Source organism: Geotrypetes seraphini, chromosome 10, assembly GCF_902459505.1.
Source record: "Geotrypetes seraphini chromosome 10, aGeoSer1.1, whole genome shotgun sequence".
Taxonomy (NCBI): Eukaryota; Metazoa; Chordata; class Amphibia; order Gymnophiona; family Dermophiidae; genus Geotrypetes; species Geotrypetes seraphini.
Window position 1 is genome coordinate 117,437,849 of NC_047093.1, and position 26,677 is coordinate 117,464,525.

Sequence of the window (26,677 nt, forward strand, 5' to 3'; positions counted from 1 at the left end):
CTTCCAAATCCACCATTCCAAGTCAAATGAAATTAAAAATAGGACTTATAAATACCAGAGCTATCAAAGGAAAATATCATCTAGTCAAAGAAAAGATCATTGCAGAAGGTTTCCACCTTCTCTGCATAGTAGAAACCTGGCTAACAGACGGCGAGGAAGCTTATTTGTCCTACTGTTGCCCCACAAACTTTTCATTCATATTTAATCATCGTCAGAAAAGAAAGGGGGGAGGACTCGCTATTATTTATCAAAAGGACATCATAAAAATTATAGATCACTCCACAGGAAATGCGGAAATAGAATTTCTTCAGGTTCAACTTAACACTAATCCTATAATAGATATACTTTTACTGTACATCCCTCCACCAATCGTTCAAAACAACCTATTTCTCCTTCAAAATTTGATCTTTGATTTCAGCTCCTCCTCTGAATATCCTTTAATTCTGGGAGATTTCAACTTTCACTTCGATGAACTCACTAATCCTCTCACCAAGGAACTTTTAACTTATATTGATGCACTTAACTTCGTACCTCTTATTCATGAGTTCACACACTTGGCAGGACATATCTTGGATATGATTTTTATTGCAAAAACAGACCATCTTTCTTACTCTAATATTCTAAATACTTCAGTCCCCTGGTCTGACCAACATCTCATCTCATTTAACTTACTGTTAAAAAAGAAAATATCACCAATATCTTTACCCAAAAAAATAACATATCGTGATTATACAAAATTAGAACTCTCGTCAGTCTCTTCTTTTCTTCTCTCAAGACCTCCAATCCCTGAGACAGATCCTCTTGAAGATCAACTTAATTTATGGAATGACACAATCCAAAGTCTATTGGACAAAGAAGTCCCCCTCATCAATAAAACAATATCTAATAAAAAAGTTCAAAATCCCTGGTATACGCCGGAACTTACATTCATTAAAAGACAGCTCAGATCCCTAGAAAGAAAATGGCGCAAAAACAAAACCAATAATAACATGAAAACATTCAAAGAAATATCTCAATATTACAAAATTAAAATTAATGAAGCTAAACGTAGATATTACACCAACAAAATCAAAAAAGCTAAAAACTCATCCATCCTATTTTCTATTATAAAATCTTTTAACTCAAACTCAAAATTCGAAAAAAACAATTCAGTTCTTTCAGCACAATATCTTGCAGATACCTTCTGCAATAAAATCATTAATATAAGTAATAAATTTGCATCCACCCCAACCATTGCCTCTATGAAAACACACAACAACTATAAACTCCCCTGTTCCAAATGTTCTAATTTCAAAATTCCAACATTAACTGAAATTAAATCAATCATTCAAAAAATAAACCTAAAGAGCTCCCCTTCCGAGATTATTCCTCCAGTAATCCTAAAGAAATATTTTTCCTGCTTTGGACCATTTATACAATCACTTATTAAAAAAAGTCTTTCTTCCGGGATTATACCTAAGACCTGGAAAACATCTACAATCTTTCCCATACTAAAGGATCATAAAATTAGTATTGACGACCCAACCAACTACCGTCCTATCGCCAATATTCCTTTTTTAGCAAAAATCACTGAGAAGGTGGTATTCAACCAGCTATCAGATTTTGTCCAGTCTACTAATATACTTCATCCAACCAAACGGGTTTTAGGAAACATCACAATACCGAATATTCTTTAATCGGGCTCACAACCAACATCATCTACAATCTAGATCATCACAATTCAGTTATCCTTTTCTCCCTTGACCTTTCAGCTGCATTTGACACCATAGATCACTCCCTCCTTTTAGATAGGTTACAATCAATAGGCATCAGCGATTCATCATTACGCTGGTTCAATTCCTTCCTATCTGACCGAAACTCGACGGTACGCTTTAATAATTCATCCTCTACACCATTTTCACACAACTATGGAATCCCTCAGGGTTCAATCTTGTCTCCGTTATTATTTAACATCTTTTTATCCCCTTTACTCAGTCTTAGTCAATCTATAGGTTTCACGACGTACGCCTATGCCGACGATATCCAACTGATTCATTCTGTCAATCCGGAAAATTCCAACGAAATAATTCAAATTAATCAAAAATTAGAAAAAATTAAAAATTGGCTTACACAGAACATGCTTGCATTAAACGTATTCAAAACAAAGGCCTTACTCTTTCCGTCTAAACAGGGCTTAAAGCTTTCTATCCCTTTTTCAATTGATAACACAACAATTGAACTTGTCACATCACTCAAGATATTAGGAGTAACAATTGACGACAAACTCTCTTATCAAGAGCATATTAATAATATAGTTAAAAATTGCTTTTATCGTCTACGTTTAATTCGCTCAATGTCAAAATATTTGGAACCAAAATCCCTAAATATTTTACTACATTCCCTTATAATATCCAAACTAGATTACTGTAATTCACTTCTAATGAATATTACCCACAAGGATCAAAGACGCCTACAAATAATACAAAATATCGCAATCAAAATAATCCACCAAGGGAAGAAATATGATCATGTAACTTCCTATTTGATAGAATCTCACTGGTTACCCATTAATCAACGAATAACATATAAAATAGCATTATTAGTACTTAAAACAATATCTACTAATGAACCACAGTTCATAGATCGGCTCTTAATTCCTCATACTTCAAATCATTCACTTCGGTCTAATACACAAGGGCTACTAATGGTCCCCTCACTGAAAATAATAGGAACTAGACGCCATGACATCTTCTCAGTCATGGCTCCTCTTATATGGAATACTCTTCCCCTATATATTAGAGAAATCAAAGATCTTAACTCATTTAAAACTAATCTAAAAACATTTCTCTTCAAAGCCTCATTTAATCTTTAGAACAACTTTTTGTGAAGAGCTAAACTGTCAATATCTCTTCACACATCCTACCCCAGCCTAAACGTCATACCCTACCCATCACATACCCCTTTTCTTCCCTTTGGGAAACATCAATTTGTAACTTTTTCTCCCTAATGTTCTTTCCTATATGTATCTAAGTACGTCTGTATTGTCAGTCTGTTGCAGCCCCTTGAAATTTTTAATGTAAAATAACTTGTTTTATTGTTCTATGCTAAAAAAAATTTTTATTATGTAATTCGCTTAGTCTTAATAAGCGAACCATTAAATTTAAAATAAACTTGAAACTTGAAACTTGAAACAAGCGGGACTCGCAGAGGGTAGGCCCCGACGTCAGAAGCTTGTGTCGATCGCTGCTGCTGAGTTGCCGAAGAGAACCGCGGAGCAGGGGGTGTGGCCGGAAGGAGGTAGAAGGGAGAGGGAGATAAAAAGGCTGTAGAAGCTCCGGAGCATGACACCGACCCCGGCCAGGATAATTTCTTTTTCAGGCATGCAGCTTACAAGTCCGGTGTCGCGGCGGGAAATAGCCATGCTGAGCAGTGAGCTCAGCACGTACACAGATGAAAGCCTTGCTTGCTGATTGGTCCGGCGGCACGGCGGGGCGGGGCCGCCGGACCAATCAGCAAGCAAGGCTTTCATCTGTGTATGTGCTGAGCTCACTGCTCAGCATGGCTATTTCCCGCCGCGACACCGGACTTGTAAGCTGCACGCCTGCATCGCCAGAATTTAGGTAGGCTGTTTTCATCCCCGTGGGAGTCCCGTGGGCCAGGGGGCGTCCCCGTGGGAGTCCTGTGGGTCAGGGGGGCATCCCCGTGGGAGTCCCATGGGCCAGGGGGCGTCCCCGTGGGAGTCCCGTGGGCCAGGGGGGGAACCCACGGGATCCCCGCGATCCCCGTTCCCGTGCAGACCTCTACATCAGAGCTGTTACCACCGTGGCTAAAATCCACACTACAGTTTTGTAAAAGGGGGAGGGGAATATGTGATGACATATTCCATACTAGGCGAAGGTATTTTCTGTGTTCTGTGTGTTCGAAAGACGGTGTAGGATTGATCTGTACTAGTCTGGCTTGTTTAGTTTTACAATAGGTGTATTGTTGTACTGCTCACAGCATATGTAAGATGCTGTCTTTTCCTAGGTACTCATGTGTGACGTGTGTCTTGTTACGACGAACGTGGTGCACAGCATCAGGCAAGAGGAGTAGAAGCAGCAAGGGAGAAAAGCAGTTTTAGAAGCAAAAACGAGCAGAGGAGGGAGACAGAGGAGAGCAGGAGGCTAGGGGCTGGGCGAGAGTTAGCTCCGCCCACCCCCACCGCGTCAGAGGAGTCAGCACCCGAACCCCCCATAAAAGGGGGCGGAGCCAACGGCACACAGCCGTTAGGCGCGCGGCGAAGGCGAGCGGCAAAGGCGCTCGCCTTAGCGAGAGCGCCTTTGCGAAGGACCTCAAGAAGGGCCAAGTCACTACACCCAAGAGCACAGGGAAGGACTGAAAGGTAAGGAAGTGGCAAGCAGCGCAGAAGAGACGAACACACAAGCAGCAGTAAGGTAAGGAAGAGAAAAGACAGCACACACAAGAAAGCAGCAAGGCAAGAAGCAGATACAGAAGGAACAACCACACACAAGCAAAAGTTAGGCAAGGTTGTGCAAAGGCACTAGGCACAGAAAGAACAATCACACAAACAAAAGTAAGGAAAGGTAGAGCGTAGGCAGTCCATACAAAGGCAAAAGGCAGTAAAGCAAGAAGCAGGTGCAGAAGGAAGCAGGCACTGAAGGAACACGTAAACTTATCTGTTTTCTTAAAGTAGTAACCCCGATGGAAGCAGAAGGTAACCAGAAGATGAGCTTTCCAGTGTTCTGCGCGGACTGTCATATGTACGACTACCTCCCCTCGGGGAGACAGTCATACGTATGCAGTCGGTGTCAGGAGCTGAAAAGCTTGAAGAAAGAAGTCAAGCGACTTGAGGACAAGATACAGGAGCTAGAAGGACTTTACACCACGGAGGACCCTACCAGGGCATTTGAAGACTTCAGGAGTGAGAAACACATCGAGAAGGAAGTCAGGGAACTCGAGGAATTCATTGAGGAAGCATAAAGGAGGAGGGTGGAAGAGAACGAACTCCAGATGAGAGATGATGCAACACCAACTTGGAAGGGGGAGCAAGAAGCAGATGACCTCAAAGAAGACACCCACAGAAGAATACCACACGAGGGGGAAGAATTGGCTAGTCGATGCCCAGAAGAAGAGAGAGCTAAGCACACCGAGGACATTGACCTGAGACCGATAAGAAAATTGAAGAAGGGAAAGTCAGCGATCCTGGTGGGAGACTCGATATTGAGGCATGTGGACAGCCACATAGCAGGAGGAAGAGAGGATCGACTGGTGACCTGCCTCCCAGGAGCGAGAACCAAGGACATCGTGGACAAAATTGGGAAGGTCCTGGAAGGAGCGGAGACGGAAGAGACCGCAGTAATGATCCACATCGGGACGAATGATGTCAGCAGGAGAGACTACAGAAGAGGCACGCTGATAGAACAGTTCAAGATTCTAGGAAGGAAACTGAAGATGAGGACCCAGAAGATAGCATTCTCAGAGATCCTACCGGTACCAAGGGCAGATGTGAAAAGGCAGGAAGAACTACAATCAATAAATGCATGGATGAGGAGATGGTGTGAGGAAGAAGGGTTCCACTTCGTGAGGAACTGGACAACGTTCTGGGGCAAGAGCAAGCTCTACAGGAGAGATGGACTGCACCTGAGCGTGGCGGGAACAAGACTTCTAGCAAACAATGTCAAGAGAGGAATAGAACAGGCTTTAAACTAAGAGAAAGGGGAAAGCCGACAGTCGACCTAGTGTCGATGATTCGGAAGAAGGTATCCCATGAAGATACTAAGGGGGAAAAAGGCAGGGAAGAAACAAGAGACAAATTACAGGAGTCAACTAACCCAGAAGAGGAGGTTAGAAAGATTGTAGCAAAAGAGAAGACACCAAAGACTGAAGCACAGGGAAAAGAAATGAAGACGACAAAATGCCAGGATCTTAACTGCATATATACTAATGCAAGGAGTTTAAGAAACAAAATGGGGGGCCTGCCCTGCTTCAGCCAACCCAGCCGACGCTGATCTTACTGCTGGGCCGGGCGTGCGAGCTTGCTCCGCCCCCCAGCCCCTGCCGGGAAACTTTAAAGTGGGCAGCTCAAGCAGAGGAGACATCTAGCAGCCGTTGCTGCTTAGGGACAGCCCTCGCGACCCTGAACCAACCAGGGGACGTCTCTCTTTCAACGGCTGCCTGCCCTGCTTCAGCCAACCCAGCCGACGCTGATCTTACTGCTGGGCCGGGCGTGCGAGCTTGCTCCGCCCCCCAGCCCCTGCCGGGAAACTTTAAAGTGGGCAGCTCGAGCAGAGGAGACATCTAGCAGCCGTTGCTGCTTAGGGACAGCCCTCGCGACCCTGAACCAACCCGGGGACGTCTCTCTTTCAACGGCTGCCTGCCCTGCTTCAGCCAACCCAGCCGACGCTGATCTTACTGCTGGGCCGGGCGTGCGAGCTTGCTCCGCCCCCCAGCCCCTGCCGGGAAACTTTAAAGTGGGCAGCTCGAGCAGAGGAGACATCTAGCAGCCGTTGCTGCTTAAGGACAGCCCTCGCGACCCTGAACCAACCCGGGGACGTCTCTCTTTCAACGGCTGCCTGCCCTGCTTCAGCCAACCCAGCCGACGCTGATCTTACTGCTGGGCCGGGCGTGCGAGCTTACTCCGCCCCCCAGCCCCTGCCGGGAAACTTTAAAGTGAGCAGCTCGAGCAGAGGAGACATCTAGCAGCCGTTGCTGCTTAGGGACAGCCCTCGCGACCCTGAACCAACCCGGGGACGTCTCTCTTTCAACGGCTGCCTGCCCTGCTTCAGCAAACCCAGCCGACGCTGATCTTACTGCTGGGCCGGGCGTGCGAGCTTGCTCCGCCCCCCAGCCCCTGCCGGGAAACTTTAAAGTGGGCAGCTCGAGCAGAGGAGACATCTAGCAGCCGTTGCTGCTTAGGGACAGCCCTCGCGACCCTGAACCAACCCGGGGACGTCTCTCTTTCAACGGCTGCCTGCCCTGCTTCAGCCAACCCAGCCGACGCTGATCTTACTGCTGGGCCGGGCGTGCGAGCTTGCTCCGCCCCCCAGCCCCTGCCGGGAAACTTTAAAGTGGGCAGCTCGAGCAGAGGAGACATCTAGCAGCCGTTGCTGCTTAGGGACAGCCCTCGCGACCCTGAACCAACCCGGGGACGTCTCTCTTTCAACGGCTGCCTGCCCTGCTTCAGCCAACCCAGCCGACGCTGATCTTACTGCTGGGCCGGGCGTGCGAGCTTGCTCCGCCCCCCAGCCCCTGCCGGGAAACTTTAAAGTGGGCAGCTCGAGCAGAGGAGACATCTAGCAGCCGTTGCTGCTTAGGGACAGCCCTCGCGACCCTGAACCAACCCGGGGACGTCTCTCTTTCAACGGCTGCCTGCCCTGCTTCAGCCAACCCAGCCGACGCTGATCTTACTGCTGGGCTGGGCGTGCGAGCTTGCTCCGCCCCCCAGCCCCTGCCGGGAAACTTTAAAGTGGGCAGCTCAACGGCGCAGCCGTTCGGCGCGCCGGCTAAGGCGCACGGCAAAGGCGCGTGCGCCTTAGCTCGCGCCTTTGCGAAGCGACTGAGTGAAGCTCAAACAGTCCAACTTATAATTCAAACGCAATAACTGATTCTTTAAGACTTCACAACAAACGCGGAAATCCTCATATATACAACAAACTAACCGCCTCAATCTAGACCAACATCATTAAGAGACGCGGCTTGATTACCGCGGAAACCACAAACATGAAATAACTACCCCTCTTCACCCACACTCGAAATTGATTATAAAGTGCTTATTTTTTGGGAAAAAAATAAAATAAAATAAAATAAAAAACACAAAACTTTGCTATTTCGCCAAAATATAACTTCATGAGTCACTATGTCGCCTTCAAAATCGACAAAAAACGAAACTGTTCCACCTGTGACGATCGGAGGGAAGAAGCAGAAATCTGATCTGAACACGCCAGAGAAAATGGCGTCCAAGAACGATGAGGCTTCATTAGACTTGCTCTTGAAAGAAATAAGATCAAATCGGAGCATAATTCAAGAACAGGTTGATGAAATCAAACTCTTAAGGGGTGAGATTGAGGCAATTAATTCCCAATTTGTGGATGCCCGACACCGTTTGGACGTCCTAGAGGAAAAAACATCTGTAATATCTTCACTACAAGAAACGGTAATTAAACATGACAAACTGATCACTACTTTACAAAGAGACTATGAAGATCTTTCTAATCGAAACAGAAGATCCAACTTAAGAATTATTGGGCTACCTGAATCATCGGAGGGCTCTGATATGGTTGCCTTTCTTTCTGCTTTCCTGCCTGCTACCCTGGGTCTCGTCTTCTCACCTCCACTGGAAATAGAGCATGCTCACCGCGTGCCGTCTCATCTCTCTGCACATGCATCTTCTCCCAGGCCTATTGTGGCTAAACTCCTCAGATTTCAACACACATTACAGATCCTCACAACAGCTGCAAAATCTAAATCTCAACTCCTCCACCAAGGTAGGAAGTTCTTTATAGTTCCAGACCTGGCCAAATCCACGGCCTTGAAGAGAAAAGCATTTCTTTCCCATCGACAAGAGCTTAAAGATATAGGAGCCAAATATGGTCTTATGTACCCAGCAAGGATGAAAGTGACCTACAACAACCACACATCTTCATATACTGACCCTAATGACTTAGTTGCATTTCTGGAATCTTTAAAATTGCGCTGACATGAATTGATGCAAACAAACTTACTGGTTTCTCAGTTATATTGCAAATATTAATAAGCACACCAATTTTCAATTTATTGATATAGTATGGGTGTGGGGTTCTTTGATAGCTTTCCCATATGTTTTATATCTTTGTGCTCACAGGAGCACCCATAAAAATTTTTAACTCTATGTATGAGAATGTGATCCTTTGTGATGACATTTTTTACTCTTTTTCTTCTACCTTTACGTTCTTTCTTTTACTTTCTGACAGGAGTGTCTTCCTCAAACATTCTCTTTACTATATACACATATTGAACATGTATAAAATATATTGCAATATATTAAGGTATTTAAAAGATTATGGCTGACTTGCATATTTTTTCTTTTAATGTAAATGGACTAAATCATCCCATTAAAAGGAAAAAGATAGCTAACTATATTTTTAATAAGCACCCTGATGTGGTTTTTTTTATAAGAGACTCACCTACCTCTCGCTGCTGCCTTAAAATTTCAATTAAAGGGATACTCCTCTCACTTTTATTCTCCTGCGACCCAACGTAAGAAAAATGGAGTTTCAATATTTTTTCATGATAAACTCTCTCCTGTAATACACTCTTCTACGACGGATAAAGATGGAAGATGGTGCTTGGTGCACGCTGCGTTGCACTCAGTGAACTTTGTGTTCCTAAACATTTATGCTCCAGTCCTAGATCACCCAGAATTTTTTCAAGATCTTCAGGTGGCGTTAGTAGAATACAGTTCTTATTCTTTAATACTTGGAGGCGATTTCAATCAAATTCAAGATATTTATATTGATAGATCATCTTCTTGCAAACCCTCCAAATCCAAGTCATTCACAGCCTTACACGCCCTCAAAGATGCCTTCTCCCTCGCAGATCCATGGCGTTTGTTTAATCCAAAAGGTAGAGAATACTCTCACTATTCACCACCTCATAATACCTACTCAAGAATAGACTTCTTTCTTATATCCTCCTCTCTCATTCAAGACCTTGCAAACAATGTTATTCACCCAATTTCTCTTACAGATCATGCGGCCACCTCCCTACACTTACTTATCTCTGCCCCTCGCAAAGAATCTTCTTCTTGGAGACTAAACAATGCTTTACTCTTAGACTCAGAAATAGCTGACAAAATTCAATCTTTCACTGCTGAATTCTTCGAATTTAACTCCAAAGATCCAGAAATTTGCCCATCCATTGTCTGGGAGGCTTATAAAGTCTCCCTTAGGGGTGAACTTATCAATCTTGCCTCTTGGAAAAAGAAACAATCCATGAAAAAAGAGAAAGAATTAGAATCTTCTATCAAAGAGTTAGAACTACAACATATGTCTGCCCACTTACATGATCCATCCATTTTTCAACGTATACAAAATCTTAAATACGAATTTAACACTTTAGTCTCCAGTACTGCTAGACGAGATATTTTTATCTCAACCTCTGGACATTATATGGGAGACAACCTTATGGGACGCCCTTTGGCTAGATATCTTAAAACTAAATCCAAACGTCTTCATATCACAGCCATTCAAAACCCATTGGGACATATGGTTAAAACCCGGTCTCTGATCTCTTCTCAGTTTGAAAACTTCTATACTACTTTATATAAATCTGATTTTTCTGCTTCAAAATCAGAGATAGACTCTTTTCTTGCTTCTTTGATTCATCCGACCTTATCGGACTCTGTGAAATTAAAACTGGACTCTCCCATTACTGTATCTGAAATAGAAGCCGCAATATCATCTATACCTACCGGCAAAGCCCCAGGTCCTGACGGGTTTACCAATGAATTTTTTAAACAGTTTCGTAATCTCCTGGCTCCTCATCTTCTTTCTTACTATGAATTCCTCCACTCTGATCCAGACAAACAATTCAACTTCACTGAGGCCACTATAGTAGTTATTCCCAAACCTGACAGAGACCCTACCTTGGTTAAAAATTTTCGCCCCATTTCTCTTCTTAATTTAGATTACAAGATCATGGCAAAACTTCTTGCACTGAGACTCAACAAAGTGATCCCCTCTCTTATTCACAAAGATCAAACGGGGTTTATTAAACAAAGGTTTATAGGAGACAATATACGCCTTTTTCATCATATTAATGCCCATGCTAAAACACTCTCAGATCCCGTAATCGGCTTGGCCATAGATGCCGAAAAGGCCTTTGACCGAGTTGAATGGCCTTTTCTATTCCAAATTTTAAAGTGGTACAACTTTGGCCCGTTCTATACAAACTGGATTAAAACTTTATATCATCAACCCACAGCTCGCATTTTAATTAATAACTCTCTCTCCAATAAATTCTCCCTACATAGAGGTACTCGCCAGGGCTGCCCTCTGTCGCCGCTGCTATTTAACTTAGCGTTGGAACCTCTCCTCTCTGCTATCCGACAATGCCCAACAATAACAGGAATTGAAACTACTTATTGTCATATCAAATTAGCAGCATACGCTGATGATGTCCTTCTCTTTATCCGAGATCCTGTTGCTTCCCTTCCCTCACTCGTTAATATTGTCTCTCATTACTCCAAGCTTTCTGGATACTTAGTTAACTGGGAAAAATCAGAAATTTTCCCTCTTAATGATCTCATTTACCCCTCAGACCTCGCCCAATTTCCCTTCACGTGGTCACATGGAGCTGTAAAATACTTGGGAGTGTTAATACATAAAGATCCAACTCAAACTCAAGATCTAAACATATCTAAAATTAAAAGCTTAGTTCTTAACACCCTGTCTCGCTGGTCTCCACTCTTTCTTTCATGGTGGGGCAGAATAGCTTCCATCAAAATGACCCTTACTCCTCAGATAAACTATACCCTCTCAATGCTTCCCTCCTTATGCAAGAAGAAATTTTTTCACTGGTTGAATAAGAAAATATCTGACTTTGTGTGGAATAACAAAAAACCTCGTATTGCTCTCGACAAACTGAAAGCCTCTAAAATTAATGGGGGTCTGAATGTACCTGATTTTCATTTTTATTATATCGCATCATTGGCCAAATATGGAGCCTACTGGATTACTAACACTAGTACCCAAGATTCACCAACCTGGTTTGACCTGGAAAGATTTTTATGTGCACCACTACATGTTTCATGCTTGTTGACGGTGCCAATACCCAAACTCTTGAGAAAATACTCATTATTGAGTGCAACGCAGCATGCCCTTCATATACTAGACACAATCGCAGAGATTTCAATTAAAGACAGTCCACTCTTGTCCATTTGGAACAACCCCAAAATCCAAATCAATAGTAAATCTCTTTCATGGAAGAGGTGGCAGCGGGCTGGTTTGTGGTCTCTCCATCAGATAACCACTCTCACTTCGTTTGTTCCCTTTGACACAATTTGCTCTACTTACTCGTTGTCTCCTTCTGCTTACTCACAGTGGCTTTCTCTTACTGAGATGTTATCTTCTATGTCTATACGCTTTGATTATATGACATCCACTCACACTTTGTATCACTGGTCCACATTGGCTATATCAAAAGGTAAAACGATATCTCTCTTTTATAGTATTCTAAGAGATCACTCTTTTACATTTTCCTCTCATTCCATGAAACATTGGGAACCTATGCTGACAACCTCACTTTCTGATGTTGACTGGGAACTCTTTTGGTCCTCGACAAACCGACCTCTTTTATCATCCAGAGTCTCCCAATCAATGTTCTTCATTATGTGGAATGCGGTATGGACACCTTTTCGGATGTGGAAAGCTAACCTAAAACAAGACTCTATATGTTGGAACTGTATGAAAGAAGTTGGGACTCTTGATCACATGCTTTTCCATTGTGCTCAAGTTCGTTCCTTTTGGACGTGCATTTGGGACACCATAAAGTCTATTACCAATTGTTCAGAAGAAATTTCCTTTGACACTATAATTCTCCGATCTCAACACCCTTGTTTTACACAGTCTAACTGTCCTCCTAAACTCATTGATGCAATGTTTGTGACTGCCCTTATGCACATCTTGAAAAATTGGAAGTCCTCTTCATTACTAAACTATACCTTCTGGTGGAATTCTTTGAGCATGTATCATAAATTTGAATCATATGCTTATGAAAAGAAAAATATAATTCGACTTTCCAAAAATTTGATACAATGTAAATCACCCTGGAAATTCCTGGACTCATATGTTAAATCTATTTCATAGACACTCCTCTCTTCTTCTTCTTCCTCTTCCTCTTCTTTTTCTTCCTTCAATTTCTCTTTCCTCTTATCTTTCCTTTTACTAATTTTTCATGAACAGTCCTAGTACTTTAGATCTTTTAAAACGATTCAATTCTACATTGCACAATGTAACTGAATATTAGTTATACTAAATGTTTTGTTTTATATTTTGATACCATGTACTTGAACTGTTTCCTATATTTTTTCAAAAAAATCAATAAAAAATATTGAACTTAAAAAAAAGAAACAAAATGGGGGAGCTAGAAGCCATGGCCAATGCAGAGGACATAGACATCACTGGAATCTCTGAAACGTGGTGGAATGAGGAAAACAAATGGGATACAGCACTGCCGGGGTACAAGCTCTATCGCCGGGATAGGTCAGGTCAGAAAGGAGGAGGAATAGCCCTATATGTAAAAGAAAGCATACAATCGACAAGAATGGACACAGCGGAGATGATCAACAAACTGGAATCGCTATGGGTTAAAATACCGGGTAGGAAAGGGCATGAAATAAAGATGGGCCTGTACTATCGTCCACCCGGGCAAACCGGAGATAGCGATAAAGAAATGAATGCCGAGATGAAGCGAGAATGCAAAAGTGGTTACACAGTTGTTATGGGAGACTTCAACTATCCTGGGATAGACTGGAGTCTTGGAAGCTCAAGATGCGCTAGGGAGACAGAATTCCTAGAGGCTATACAAGATTGCTTCATGGAGCAGCTTGTTAGAGAACCGACGAGAGGAAATGCCACTCTGGATTTAATCCTAAATGGACTAAGGGGACCTGCAAAGGAAGTGGAAGTAGTGGGACTGTTGGGAAACAGTGATCATAATATGATCAAGTTCAAGGTTGAAGTAGGCATACCGAACGGAAAGAGAACCAAAGCGACATCTTTCAACTTCAGGAAAGGAAACTATGAAGCAATGAGGGAAATGGTAAGGAAGAAACTTAGGAACACTTCCAAAAAATGGCAAACAGTAGAACATGCCTGGTCTTTTTTCAAAGACACAGTGAGCGAGGCACAAAATCTGCACATCCCCAGATTCAGAAAGGGGTGCAAAAAGGGTTGAACAAAAGACCCAGTATGGATGACTAAAATAGTGAAGGAAGCGATAGGCAATAAGAAAAATTCATTCAGGGAATGGAAAAAGGACAAAACTGAAGGGAACCAGAAGGAGCACAGGAAGTATCAAAAAGAATGTCACCATGTGGTTCGAAAAGCCAAAAGAGAGTATGAAGAGAGGCTAGCCAGGGAGGCACGAAATTTCAAACCGTTCTTCAGATATGTTAAAGGGAAACAGCCAGCTAGGGAAGAGGTAGGACCGCTGGACGAAGGAGACAGGAAGGGAGTGGTGAAGGAGGAGAAAGAAGTCGCAGAAAGACTCAACATGTTCTTCTCGTCTGTATTTACAAACGAAGACACAACCAACATACCGGAACCTGAACAAATATTCAATGGAAATCAAGCAGAAAAATTAACATCCATGGAAGTGAGCCTTGATGATGTACACAGGCAGATAGAAAAACTTAAAACTGACAAATCCCCGGGTCCGGACGGAATTCATCCCAGGGTTCTGAAGGAATTAAAGGAGGAGATAGCGGAACTACTGCAGCAAATTTGCAACCTATCCTTGAAAACAGGCATGATCCCGGAGGATTGGAAGTTAGCCAATGTCACGCCCATCTTTAAAAAGGGATCAAGAGGTGACCCGGGAAACTACAGACCAGTGAGTTTGACCTCGGTTCCGGGGAAACTGACGGAAGCACTGATTAAAGAACACATCGATGAACATCTGGAAAGAAACGAACTTTTGAAAACAACCCAACATGGTTTCTGCAGGGGGAGATCGCGCCTAACGAACTTATTGCACTTCTTCGAAGGAATTAACAAACGGATGGACAGAGGAGACCCCATAGACATCATATACCTTGATTTCCAAAAAGCCTTTGACAAGGTGCCTCACGAACGTCTACTCCGGAAACTGAAGAACCATGGAGTGGACGGAGACGTACATAGATGGATCAGAAACTGGTTGGCGGGTAGGAAACAGAGGGTAGGGGTGAAGGGCCACTACTCGGACTGGATGGGGGTCACGAGTGGTGTTCCGCAGGGCTCAGTGCTCGGGCCGCTGCTATTTAATATATTCATAAATGATCTAGAAACAGGCACGAAGTGTGAGATAATAAAATTTGCGGACGATACAAAACTATTTAGTGGAGCTGGGACTAAAGAGGAATGCGAAGAATTGCAAAGGGACTTGAACAAATTGGGGGAATGGGCGGCGAGATGGCAGATGAAGTTCAACGTTGAGAAATGTAAAGTATTGCATGTTGGAAACAGAAACCCGAGGTACAACTATACGATGGGAGGGATATTATTGAATGAGAGCAACCAAGAAAGGGACTTGGGGGTAATGGTGGACATGACAATGAAGCCGGCGGCACAGTGCGCAACAGCCGCTAAGAAAGCAAATAGAATGCTAGGCATAATCAAGAAGGGTATTACAACAAGGACAAAAGAAGTTATCCTGCCATTGTATCGGGCGATGGTGCGCCCGCATCTGGAATACTGCGTCCAATATTGGTCTCCGTACCTTAGGAAGGATATGGCGTTACTCGAGAGGGTTCAGAGGAGAGCGACACGCTTGATAAAAGGGATGGAAAACCTCTCATACGCTGAGAGATTGGAGAAACTGGGTCTCTTTTCCCTGGAGAAGAGGAGACTTAGAGGGGATATGATAGAGACTTATAAGATCATGAAGGGCATAGAGAGATTAGAGAAGGACAGATTCTTCAAACTTTCGAAAAATAAAAGAACAAGAGGACACTTGGAAAAGTTGAAAGGGGACAGATTTAAAACGAATGCTAGGAAGTTCTTCTTTACCCAACGAGTGGTGGACACCTGGAATGCGCTTCCAGAGGGAGTAATAGGGCAGAGTACAGTACAGGGGTTTAAGAAAGGATTGGACAATTTCCTGCTGGAAAAGGGGATAGAGGGGTATAAATAGAGGATTACTGCACAGGTCCTGGACCTGTTGGGCCGCCGCGTGAGCGGACTGCTGGGCATGATGGACCTCAGGTCTGACCCAGCAGAGGCATTGCTTATGTTCTTATGTTCTTAAATCATGTTTTTCGTACAGATGGGGGGGGTGCCAAAATATGATGGGCCCTGGGTGTCATATATGCTAGGTACACCACTGGCAGTGCCATTGCCCAAGCAGGGCAAAAGTGCTGAGAGAAGCTTTACAGTAAGCTAGGCTGCAGCTTGAAAAGGAATGAAAGAGAGGAAAATAAAAACCCCTTTTTTCTCTGAGAAGAGGAGAGCAGGGAGACGGAAGGCCTTATCTCAGCCAGTAGGTTAGGGTCTTCTTTAACCCACCCTTGCAGGAAGGGAGAGGCATCTGCTGGAACTGTGTTTAATGGAAAGCAGCCTTTATACCAAGCACTACCATTGTACGGAATTCAGAAAATAGTTGAACTGTGGGAAAGCTTATTTTGATTATTTGGAAGTTCCTGATGTGGACTGTGTATAGGGTAAAGCCAAAGGCTACCTAAAAGGAATTGCCTCTGAATGAGAGGAAATTATTTTGTTTCAAGGAATAATAAAAAAATGTTTTCTGAGAAATAATATTGATTGGGACCTTTTTCAATGGGGCCCAGAGCCTCAATATCACTGGCACTCCAAGGCAGGGAGAGAGAAAGAAAGCAAGGATGCACAGTCAGTAGGAAGTGCAACAAGAGACTCACCAGACAAGATAAAGGTAGGAAAAATGATTTTATTTTCAATTTAGTGATCAAAATGTGTCAGTTTTGAGAATTTATATCAGTTTTGAGAATTTATATCTGCTGTCTATATTTTTCACTATATTTGTATATTTTTCTATAGTTGTTACTGAGGTGACATTGCATATTTTAAAGTCATCTGTCTTGACTTCTTTGAAAAAAACCCGAATATAAATAATTAACATTTTCTCTGTGTACAGTGTGCTTTGTATTTTGTTTTTTCAATTTAGATATTGTGTGCATATTAAAAATGAATGGAAGAAATTGGGGGGGGGGGAGCTGGGGCAGGACTGAAAATTAGTAGATATCCTGTTTTGAGGAAAAAAAATAAATGGTCACGTTATGGATACTGGACCTACAAGTGGGAGTAGGGGAGATGGTAGACAGAAGAGAAAGTGACCAAGATCAGAAAGGGGATGGAAAGGGTAGCAGAGGGAAAGACAAGAGGGAACTGAGGAGGCTGGAACCTGAGAAGGAAAAGACAGGAACAAATTTCATGCCTCAGGATAGGAGAATTCTACACAAAACACTAAAATAAACATTTCAGAATTTTGAAACATTGTGTGAATTTTCCAAAAATTTGCACAGAATTCCATCAAGAGTAAACAATAATAATTCATTCATTTACTCTTATTTTTGATAATTTCTTTCTATACCACTAGCTCTTATCATTATACTCATATTCAGTACTTCCATTCATTAACCTCCTCCAGTCCCACCCTCCTTTTTAAAAAAAAAAATTCTTTATTCATTTTTAAACTTTCATCAAGTGTACAAAAATTCATAATAAACACAATTAATCTGAGCACTTGAACATCTTATCATTATAATCTATAAGTAGAAATGTAACCCTCTCCCCACCTTCCCTCAAAGCCCATTATTCATTATAAGATCATATACTTGAAACCCTCCCCCCACCCAATACTAAATGGTGTATAATTAATAGAAAAATGGCATCTAATCATGACAAAAAGATGTTAATGGCTCCCATATTTTAATAACATTTTTATAATTTCCATTCTGTACCGCTATTGATCTTTCCATTCTATATATGTAACATACTGAATTCCGCCAAAAATTAAAATTAAGTTTACTATGATCTTTCCAATTATTAGTAATATGTTGGATGGCAACTCCAGTCACCCTCCTTTTACAGGGCCATAGCACGGTGGTAACAGCTCAGACGCTCGTATGAGCAATGGAGCTGTTACCGCCACAGCCGGCACTAAAAAATGAACTACGGTTTATAACAGGGGAATAAACTTAGTAGATAAAGACAGGTTGTTCACCCTCTCCAAGGTAGAGAGAACGAGAGGGCTCTTTCTAAAGTTAAAAGGCGATAGATTCTGTACAAACGTAAGGAAGTTCTTCTTCACCCAGAGAGTGGTAGAAAACTGGAATGCTCTTCTGGAGGATGTTATAGGGGAAAACACCCTCCAAGGGTTCAAAGACAAAGTTAGATAAGTTCCTGCTGAACCGGAACGTACGCAGGTAAGGCTAGTCTCATTTAGGGCACTGGTCTTTGACCTAAGGGCTGCTGCATGAGCGAACTGCTGGGCACGATGGACCACTGATTTGACCCAGCAGCGGCAATCCTTATGTTCTTATCCACCAATAAGTGTGGTGCTAAGCATAATTCGTGTTTAATATATTTTAATGAATTTTGTCATATAACAAAAAAGATAAACAAAACAATGCAATACAAATTATACAGCTCATACTTATCCTATATAAAGCAAAAACGTAACTTGACTCAGGGTATTGCAATCATCTCTACTCTATATTACAGTCTTAACTCTAAATCATTAACAATCTTATTGATATTCTTCCTACATTACCCCCACTTTTACTAAGGTGCGCTAACCGATTAGCATGCGCTAAATGCTTACGTATTGTGACTGGACCGGTTCCTGGGTTGGTGGAAAGCCGGGCCCGGGACACAGGTAGATTTAATGTAGTGCCTTTTATATGGCTGGTGAAATGAAAACTCGGAAGACGAATCTTCTAAGAACTGGATTCAAGTTTATTAAAGTTTGCAAAGGAAAAAATATCTGGGAACAGGTAATCAGATTGGCACATTCTCAAAAGCCCCAAATATGGCTCAAGTCCTTGGACTCTGCCTGGAGCTTCCAGGTCCAATACACAATGCCAGTTCAAACAAAAACTGAAGAAAAAGAAAAAACACAAAGGTTTGGGCTTCCAAGATTTCTGCCAAAATGCTTCAGGTCTGGTAAGCCATTCCCAGAAAAAAAAACCCAAATTAATTACCCTCCTTTTTACTAATCCTCTGAAGGAATGGTAATTTAAATCTTCCTGTAAGGATTTATTTTCCCTTCTGCCCTGCCCAAGCCCTGCTTGTGTTCAGGGTTTCCAATCCTGGACTGGATTTCTGGGGGAAGTTTAGCATGAATATTATATCTCACTCTCCCCTATCTCCATGGCCTCTCCAGGTTCACCCTCTTCAGAAAGATTGTTCATTTCCCAATCATTATTCTCTTGGTCCAGACTATTTCTCCACCCGGTAACTTCAGGTATTTTCTCCCAATTACCTCCTTGCCTGTGGGTTAGCTCTTTACCAACCGGGTCTTCTTCTTGCCAATCTCTGGGATCACCCTCCCAGGGTTTGTCCGTCAAAGTGGGATACCTCCCCAGGCTCTCAATCCCCCTCCTGCTGGGTTGTCTCCAGGATAGGGTCCTCGGCTGAGGCACCGGTACTCCGTGGTAGCTGCAATCTTTCCTGGCTGAGAGCTGATTGGGATTAGCCCCAGCTGTGCCCCCTAGTTGCCTCCTGCTAGTCTGTATTAGAGGCTTTTTAGCTTGCACTCCCTGAGGGCCAGCCCCACCCCCCTCCTGGGTTGGGCTTTGGTTTCACAGTCGGAGGAAAGGAGTAATAGGGGGAATACTTAGGTGATAATGCCCTCCCCCTCTGACTCTTGGGCCGTGCTATCTCCTGTCTTTTCTCTTCCCTTCCTGGCTGTGCTGGCTTGCCCGGCTCCATGCCAGGTTTTCCCGGGACCAGGACAGGGTGCATGATGAGTCTTGTAGTTCTTTTGGCTGGGACAGGGGCTTCCCTACCACAGTATCCATAGACTAACATGCACGTGTTAGTGTTTAGCGCGCGCTAATCGGTTAGCGCACCTTAGTAAAAGAGGACCCGAGTCTAAGATCACAAATTTACAGAAAGGTTCCCAAATTTTTTAAAACTTGCTTACATTGCCAGATCTTACAGCTAAAATTTTCTCATATTTATTATTTAAGCATAACATATTCCACCAATTATTATTTGAGTTTTTAACAACTGCGCCTATAATAATTATTTGATTCACTAGGCATTACTAGGTGCCCTAACTTTAGGTACATCATATTTATGCTAGGGTTTTCTTTGCCTAAATATCTGTACCTAAGTTAGATGCCCAATGGCACCTAACTCAAAAACACGCACACAATCTGCCGCCTAACCACGCCCATTTTTAGGTAGCTGCTTTAGACTAGTACCTACTTTTTCTAGAATCACATTTTTCGAGTTAGTTGCCTTTCAATTAAGTCCAATTAACAACAATTATGAGGTATTATGTGCCAAAAATTGGCGCTGATTAAGTCTGATCGGCGCTGATTAATTGATTTAGCCTCCTACATTAGCTAGGTATACCGATGTAGGCATCTAACATTAGGTAGACTATATAGAATTTGCCAGATTGTAGGTACTCCATATTTGCCACACCATACTCCAGTCTCATGTTTTATCCAGATACCTGAAGCTTTTCAATTTCCACATAGAATGAGAAATGATGGGGGAGTGAAGACCAAAATGGCGGCGATGTAGAGGAGCTGCGAGAGACGCTCTCAACAAGTTCCTAATCTGCGTTTTTCAAATACCTTATACGGATGCCTCCTAAGAGGAAAGGGGTGCTTAGGGCTTCTGCCTCGTCGGCCCTGATGTCCACCCCGACTCAGCAGACGATGGACCGTTTCTTCGCGCCTTCTCCGGCGCTCACACAGGCTGGAGTGGAGAGCTCGGCGTTGGGCGGTGACGGGAGGGAGTCACTGGCCCTTTCGGGCATTGAAACATCGTTGTCTCCTTCAGCTCCCACGACGCCTCCGTGTCCGGCTACAGCCGAAACGCTGTGGCGAGAGACACACGCTTCCGGAAGTGAAAGCGTGGGGTCTCCCGGCGAGGGCTCAGCGTTGTCGGCGGGACGGCAGATGGAATCAACAGCAGAGAGAGGGGATTTTTCCCTCTCTCAAACGGAGGTTTCTTTGAACAGCATCTGGCAATTGTTGCAGAGGATGGAAGGGAAAATTGAAAAATCAACTGATGAGGTAACAAAATTAAATGAAAAACTGGAAATTTTGACTGGGTCAGTTGAATCTATGAAAATGGAGTTTACAGGCCAAGCCAAGCAAATGCAGGGGGACATACAACAATTGCAACAATTCAAATTGGCTTCAATTAAAGATAGCTCTATCATTCATAAGAAACTAGAACAATTTGAAAATTTTAACAGGCGTTTGAACCTCCGCTTTCTAAATTTTCCTCAAATTTCAGGAATGTTACCTATTGATTTGCTGAAAAGATACCTCATTGAGAATTTGGAAATTTCTTCAAATTGTATTCCTCCAATTAATAAAATTTATTATTTACCAAATAAAAAGATGCCTGATGGAAATGGAAAAGGAAAGGTAAATGAAGATGGAAATGAGATTGGGAAAGTAAGAGAAGGAGAGACAAATGTGATAGATTTTGCAAATGTGACGGCTTTATTGGAACAAACGATAACATCTGAAATGGACAGAGCAACATTACTAGTATCATTTGTCTTTGAACAGGATGTGAATATGATTATGAAATTGTTTTTCAAAAATTCCCAAAAATTATTTGGGGGACGGAAAATATGGATATATCCTGATGTAGCTAAGACTACACAAGAACGGAGGAAAGATTTTCTTGCAATGCGACAACAGACTATAAATATTGGAGCAACATTTTTATTGGTGTATCCCTGCAAATGCCTGGTTAGGTACTTAGGTGTTAAATATGTTTTTTTCTCTCCTAACCATCTGAAGGAATTTCTAGATGTTAAGCAGATCATCAAGGATTAAGGATTAAGGGATAATAATAATTGGGCGCTAGATACATTATGCCTTTCTTTTTTGTATTATTCCTTTAAATTTCTCTCTAATTTTAGTTTTGGTCAACCCCTGTTTATTGTGGTCTAAGAAGGGGTTTATTATCATCATTATGATGATTGTGGCAAAAGTATTATTGCGTTAAAATTTTCTTTCCTGTATTCAATGTACAAGAATTAATTCTTGTAAAATAAGATTGTATAATTATAAATAAAAAATTACAAAAAAAAAAAAAAAAGAATGAGAAATGATGCATGAAAATCTTTTTCTCGATTCAAAAGAAGTGCTTACCTTTACATTGTAGCAGTGTTTTTGGAAACCATCCAAAATAATAACACTGACGCAATTCTTCTCCTTTTAATACGTAATTCTCATTGCAAAAATATTTCAACACATGTCCACCTCTATATTCCTGACTTTGAGGTGTAGAAGAGCCATTTGCTATCTCATCATCATCTACAGGACATGTAATTGCTAAAGGAAAGAATGAAAAAATTCAGTTGTATGACCTACTATACAAAATTGCAATAAGAATGTAAAAATAATAATAATAATTTTTTCATAGTATGACTGAAAATATGCAGGTATGTGGTCACAAATGTGCATAAATAGCTCATTTAAAAAATTCAATTGGCATACACATTGACATGATGATATATTCTTTGCTAGTAAGCATTTATAGGGGCAGAATTTGGGTGGAAGGTTCGGCAAATTATATTTGCTATATTATATGTGCACTTAAATATTTAGACACAAACATTTATAGTATACTCCTAAATTCTGAGCATATTTTTGCCACTGTAGCAGAAAAGAGTGTTATCTAATTTTGTTAAAAGTACCAATTTGCAGTAACAAAATTCTATGTTTTGACATTGTTTCAGATCATTGATTGAACCTTTTCCATATCATTCTGTTCTTGGTTAGGCTGAGAACTTTTCAGCACCCCCTTGTATTTTTCCCTTTACATAACCCTATATTTGTGTATTATTGGGTTTCTGTGCTCTTTTTCACCTCTGGCATGCAAAGTTCATCTGTGCACATGCACCACAATGACTTGGATATCGCCAGAGCTCTAGCTCCAATGCTTTTCCCACCTAAAAGTTTAGCAAGACAAGCGCAGTAATGGATTTAACAAACAAACATACCCGCTGTTTTTTTAAGACTGAGAGAGCCACTGTTTTACTTTTCCCACTCAAACTTTTACTCACTGAGACCCTGTAGTTATTTTTAAAAAAATTTGTTTACTCAACTTTTGTCAATTCAGTCACGATTCTTGATCTATTTGCAAATATTGAGTGAGGTCTTTCAGGATTTTATGGTTTATTAGACTTTCTGTGACATTTTCATTTTAGATTGAAAATATGTTGAAAACTGGACACATAAAATAGCCTTGCATTAGAACCACGGTAATGTTCGATTGTATTTTCACATATTTGTTGATGTTTATGTGTCATCTCCTGACCATTATATTTTCATTTTTCTACATTTTGGTAGCACATATAAAAACTTATAACATTTTTTAAATGTACTTGTACGAGGGGGTGCTGAAAGTTCTCAGTCCAACCAAGAAGAGAATGGCATGGATATGATTCAAGTTGAACCTCCAAAGAAGACTCTTTTAGCCGAAACGCGGACCGTGTCAGGTCCACCCTACATAGGCCCACATCCTACATTGATTGTGGTTATTGTTTCTTCATGACTTACACTGTTTGCACATATATTGGATTTTAGCCTCCTCATTGGGATTTTTATTTTCTGTATTAATAAACTTTTAATTTTTTACCAAGAACATCAACTCCACAGTTTTTGTCTTTATATATAATACTTCAATTAGCAAATAAAAAGAACCCAAGCAAAAGCTAAAGAAAATAAAAGAATTACAGTGGTACCTCGTGAACTCTCAGGCCTTGAGCATGCGCACATGCTCAAGGCCCAGCACAGGAGGCAGATCTTCGGGCACCAGCACAGGACATGCTGGTGCCAGTGCGGAGGCTACATCAAAGTAAGAGGGTTCGGGTGGGTTGGGAGGACCTCAGGTCGCGGTGGGGGGGTGCCCAAAGGCGACCGGGGGGGGGGGTGCCCGATGGTGGCGGGGGGGGGTGCCGGATCGCGGGGGGGCCTTCGGGGGAAGCAATGCCGGTTCTCGTGGGGGGGGGAGCAGATGCCAGACTATGGGGGAGCGGAGGGAAGAAGATGGGTGCTAGACCAATTGGGGGGGGGGTGAAGGGAGAGGCACAGTAACAGCAAATGGAAGACGCAGAGAGAAGACACACAGTGGATGGAAGGAATTGAATGAGAAGATGTGGAAAGCAGAAACCAGACAACAAAGGTAGAAAAAAAAATTATATTTATTTATTTTTTTTTTGCTTTAGGATAAAGTAGTATATTAGTTGTGTTGATAAAAATTTATAAACAAAGCTCTGCCAGCTGAACATCTCTTTCTCTAGTTCAGCAGCAGGAACTTTAATTTATAAGAAAGGAATAAGCTAAATATTACAGTACTAAGGCTTATATGGATGCAGCGGGGATGGTGACGGGGCAGTGAATGGGATGGCAGTGGCGGTGACGGGGCAGTGAAAGGGATGGCGGTGATGGTGACGGGGCGGTGAAGGGAACGGCGGTGACGGGGCGGTGCAGAGGATGGTGGGCTGGGGACGGGGTGGTGACGGGGACAGATTTTTTCCCCGTGTCATTCTCTAATCAGGACTAGGGAGAAACCTGCCTGTAATAGCAGGAAGCAAGCTGGTGTGTGGAAAACCCTTCCCCCACCTTCGCAGAGTGGTTATCCACAGGATATAAAGAGGTTTCTGAGAACAGGAAGGGGGCACACAGGAGAGAAGCAAACGGGAGAATGGGAAACTGAGAGGAGGCAGTCTCTCTCAGACTGTCCTATGCTGGAGGCAGCCAAGTTACCTCTTGTCTGGGAGACGGGAGTACAACCAGAAGGAGAAGCCATGGAGGTAAAGGAAAGCTGTTTAGGAGCTGGCACTCAGCCAACAGCCATGGAAACGCAGTAAGCCTGAGATTGGGATTTGTGGCTGTTTATTTCTTTGTGCTGCCAGCTTGACTCTTACCTGTTTGAAGCCAGTACAGAATCTCTCCTGGAAAGCCACATTTGGAGGCTTTCTGTAATGCAGGAATGTGTGTGTTTTCTGACAAACCGTTTTGAATGTATTTCCTGTATGGTGAATCAAGCTAGGAAATCTCGTTGTCCCTGCACAGCTGTGCCTGATTACCACAGCAACGTTTAGAGGGAAAAGTATGCCTGATATTGAGCTCTGAATAGTGCTGGGATTTTTATGTGATATGGATTGTATGATAAAAGCATTACTTGCCTGAACATTACTGCTCTGGTGAAGAGGACTGTATTTCTTAACTGGTTAAAGTCCAGAAGCAGGGGACTGTACACAAGGCAGTGCTGACCAAGATTCAACTGCCTGATTATATATTATTTGAACCTTTTGATTTCATGCAATATAAGTTCATCCTGAAATATAAGGCTGTTGCCTGTATTTTGGTTTATTCAACTAGTGGTTGAAATAAAGACATTTTTGTTTTGCCATTTCTGACTGAGATTCCTTTTTACCTTGCATGCTTATAAGTTTGACAATGTGCCTGTTTTAAGACCTGAAGGATCCCTTAGTGGAAAGGGACACGCTGGATCTAAGCTTTGGTCACGTTCCCAGGTGCTCGCTGCGCCTTACAGGAGCCCGAGTGGTGGCACTCTCCCTTCCATCTCTTCCTCCTCCTCCCCATTGACGTGGAATCCATCATCTTCCCTTCCTGGCATCTCTCTCCTCTCCTTCCCTTCCCTCTCCCACACCACCATGGTCAGGCATTTCACTCTCTCCTCTCCCTTCCTCCCACTTCCATCATCTGTCCCCTTTCCTTCAAACCCATTTCCATCCAGTATCCTTCCCCCTTATGTCTCTCTCCCCTTTCCCTGCACACCAATTCCATCAGCATCTGACCTTTCTCTCCTTCCACCACCCTTCCATACTCCATACGACCCTGCCCCCTTTCTCTTCCTTCACCACCCTTCTAGGTCAGAGGGGTCCCGTTGAAGAAACAGAGGACTCAGGTGTCTTTTAGGTTTTTTTTCCTTTGGCAAAGCGGGCCCCCCGAGAAACATCAGAAACGCTAGCCCCCCCCCCCCCCCGGGAGATTGACAACACCATCCTCTCCCCAGCATCAACAGCAACAAACCGGAATGTGAAGTCGGAGGGAATGGACCAGCAGACGCAAGTAGTTGCAAGGTCCCACGATGACTGCGTCTGCCAGCTCTGCTCAGGGAAGAAGTAAGTGACGTCGGAGGGGTTGGACCGGCAATCATCATGGGACCTAGCAGCTACTCATTGCATCTGCCGGTCCACTCCCTCCAACATCACATTTCGGTTTATTGCTCTTGATGCTGGGGGAGGGTGGCGTTGTCGATCTCCTGTGGGGGGGGCTAGCATTTCTGATATTTCGTGGGGGGGAGAGCTGCCGATCTTTCCCAGGGGGCCTGCGTTGCCAAAGGAAAAAAAAAAAAACAACAAACACTTGAGTCCTCTTTCTTCAGCGGGCCCCCTGACAACTTCGGGCCCTAGGAACGTGCCTACTGGGTCTATCCATTAATCCGGCCCTGGTAGAGTCCAGTTATTCACATATCCTAGTCAAATTGTGTCATTTGAAGAGATTTCTCGAGAGAACTCTCTCTTTCCAGGCAGCCAAAATGAATGCCTGGTTTGGCAAAATCATGCCAGGAGTCTCATCCTATTATTTTTGTAGAAAACTATTAGACATAGAGGGGCATAATCAAAAAAACTGTCTAAGTCCCTTTTTGGCCTAAGGCCTTAAACGTTGAAAGCAGAAGCAGGGAAAGTGTCCATAACCAAAACAAACATGCTTGTTTTGATTATGGCCTGCCTCTACATTCAGCTGTTT

At 42.8% G+C, this 26,677-nt stretch overlaps 1 protein-coding gene across 2 annotated transcripts in view; it reads right to left on the minus strand.

Annotated features, from left to right (window-relative positions):
- Window positions 1-26,677, minus strand: part of CFH (complement factor H) — a 587,670-nt gene that overhangs the window by 338,055 nt on the left and 222,938 nt on the right. For both annotated transcript variants that reach the window (XM_033962168.1, XM_033962167.1), the window contains exon 11: window positions 22,043-22,225. In XM_033962168.1, the coding sequence (XP_033818059.1) occupies window positions 22,043-22,225 (183 nt within the window). The remainder of the gene's footprint in view (window positions 1-22,042; window positions 22,226-26,677) is intronic.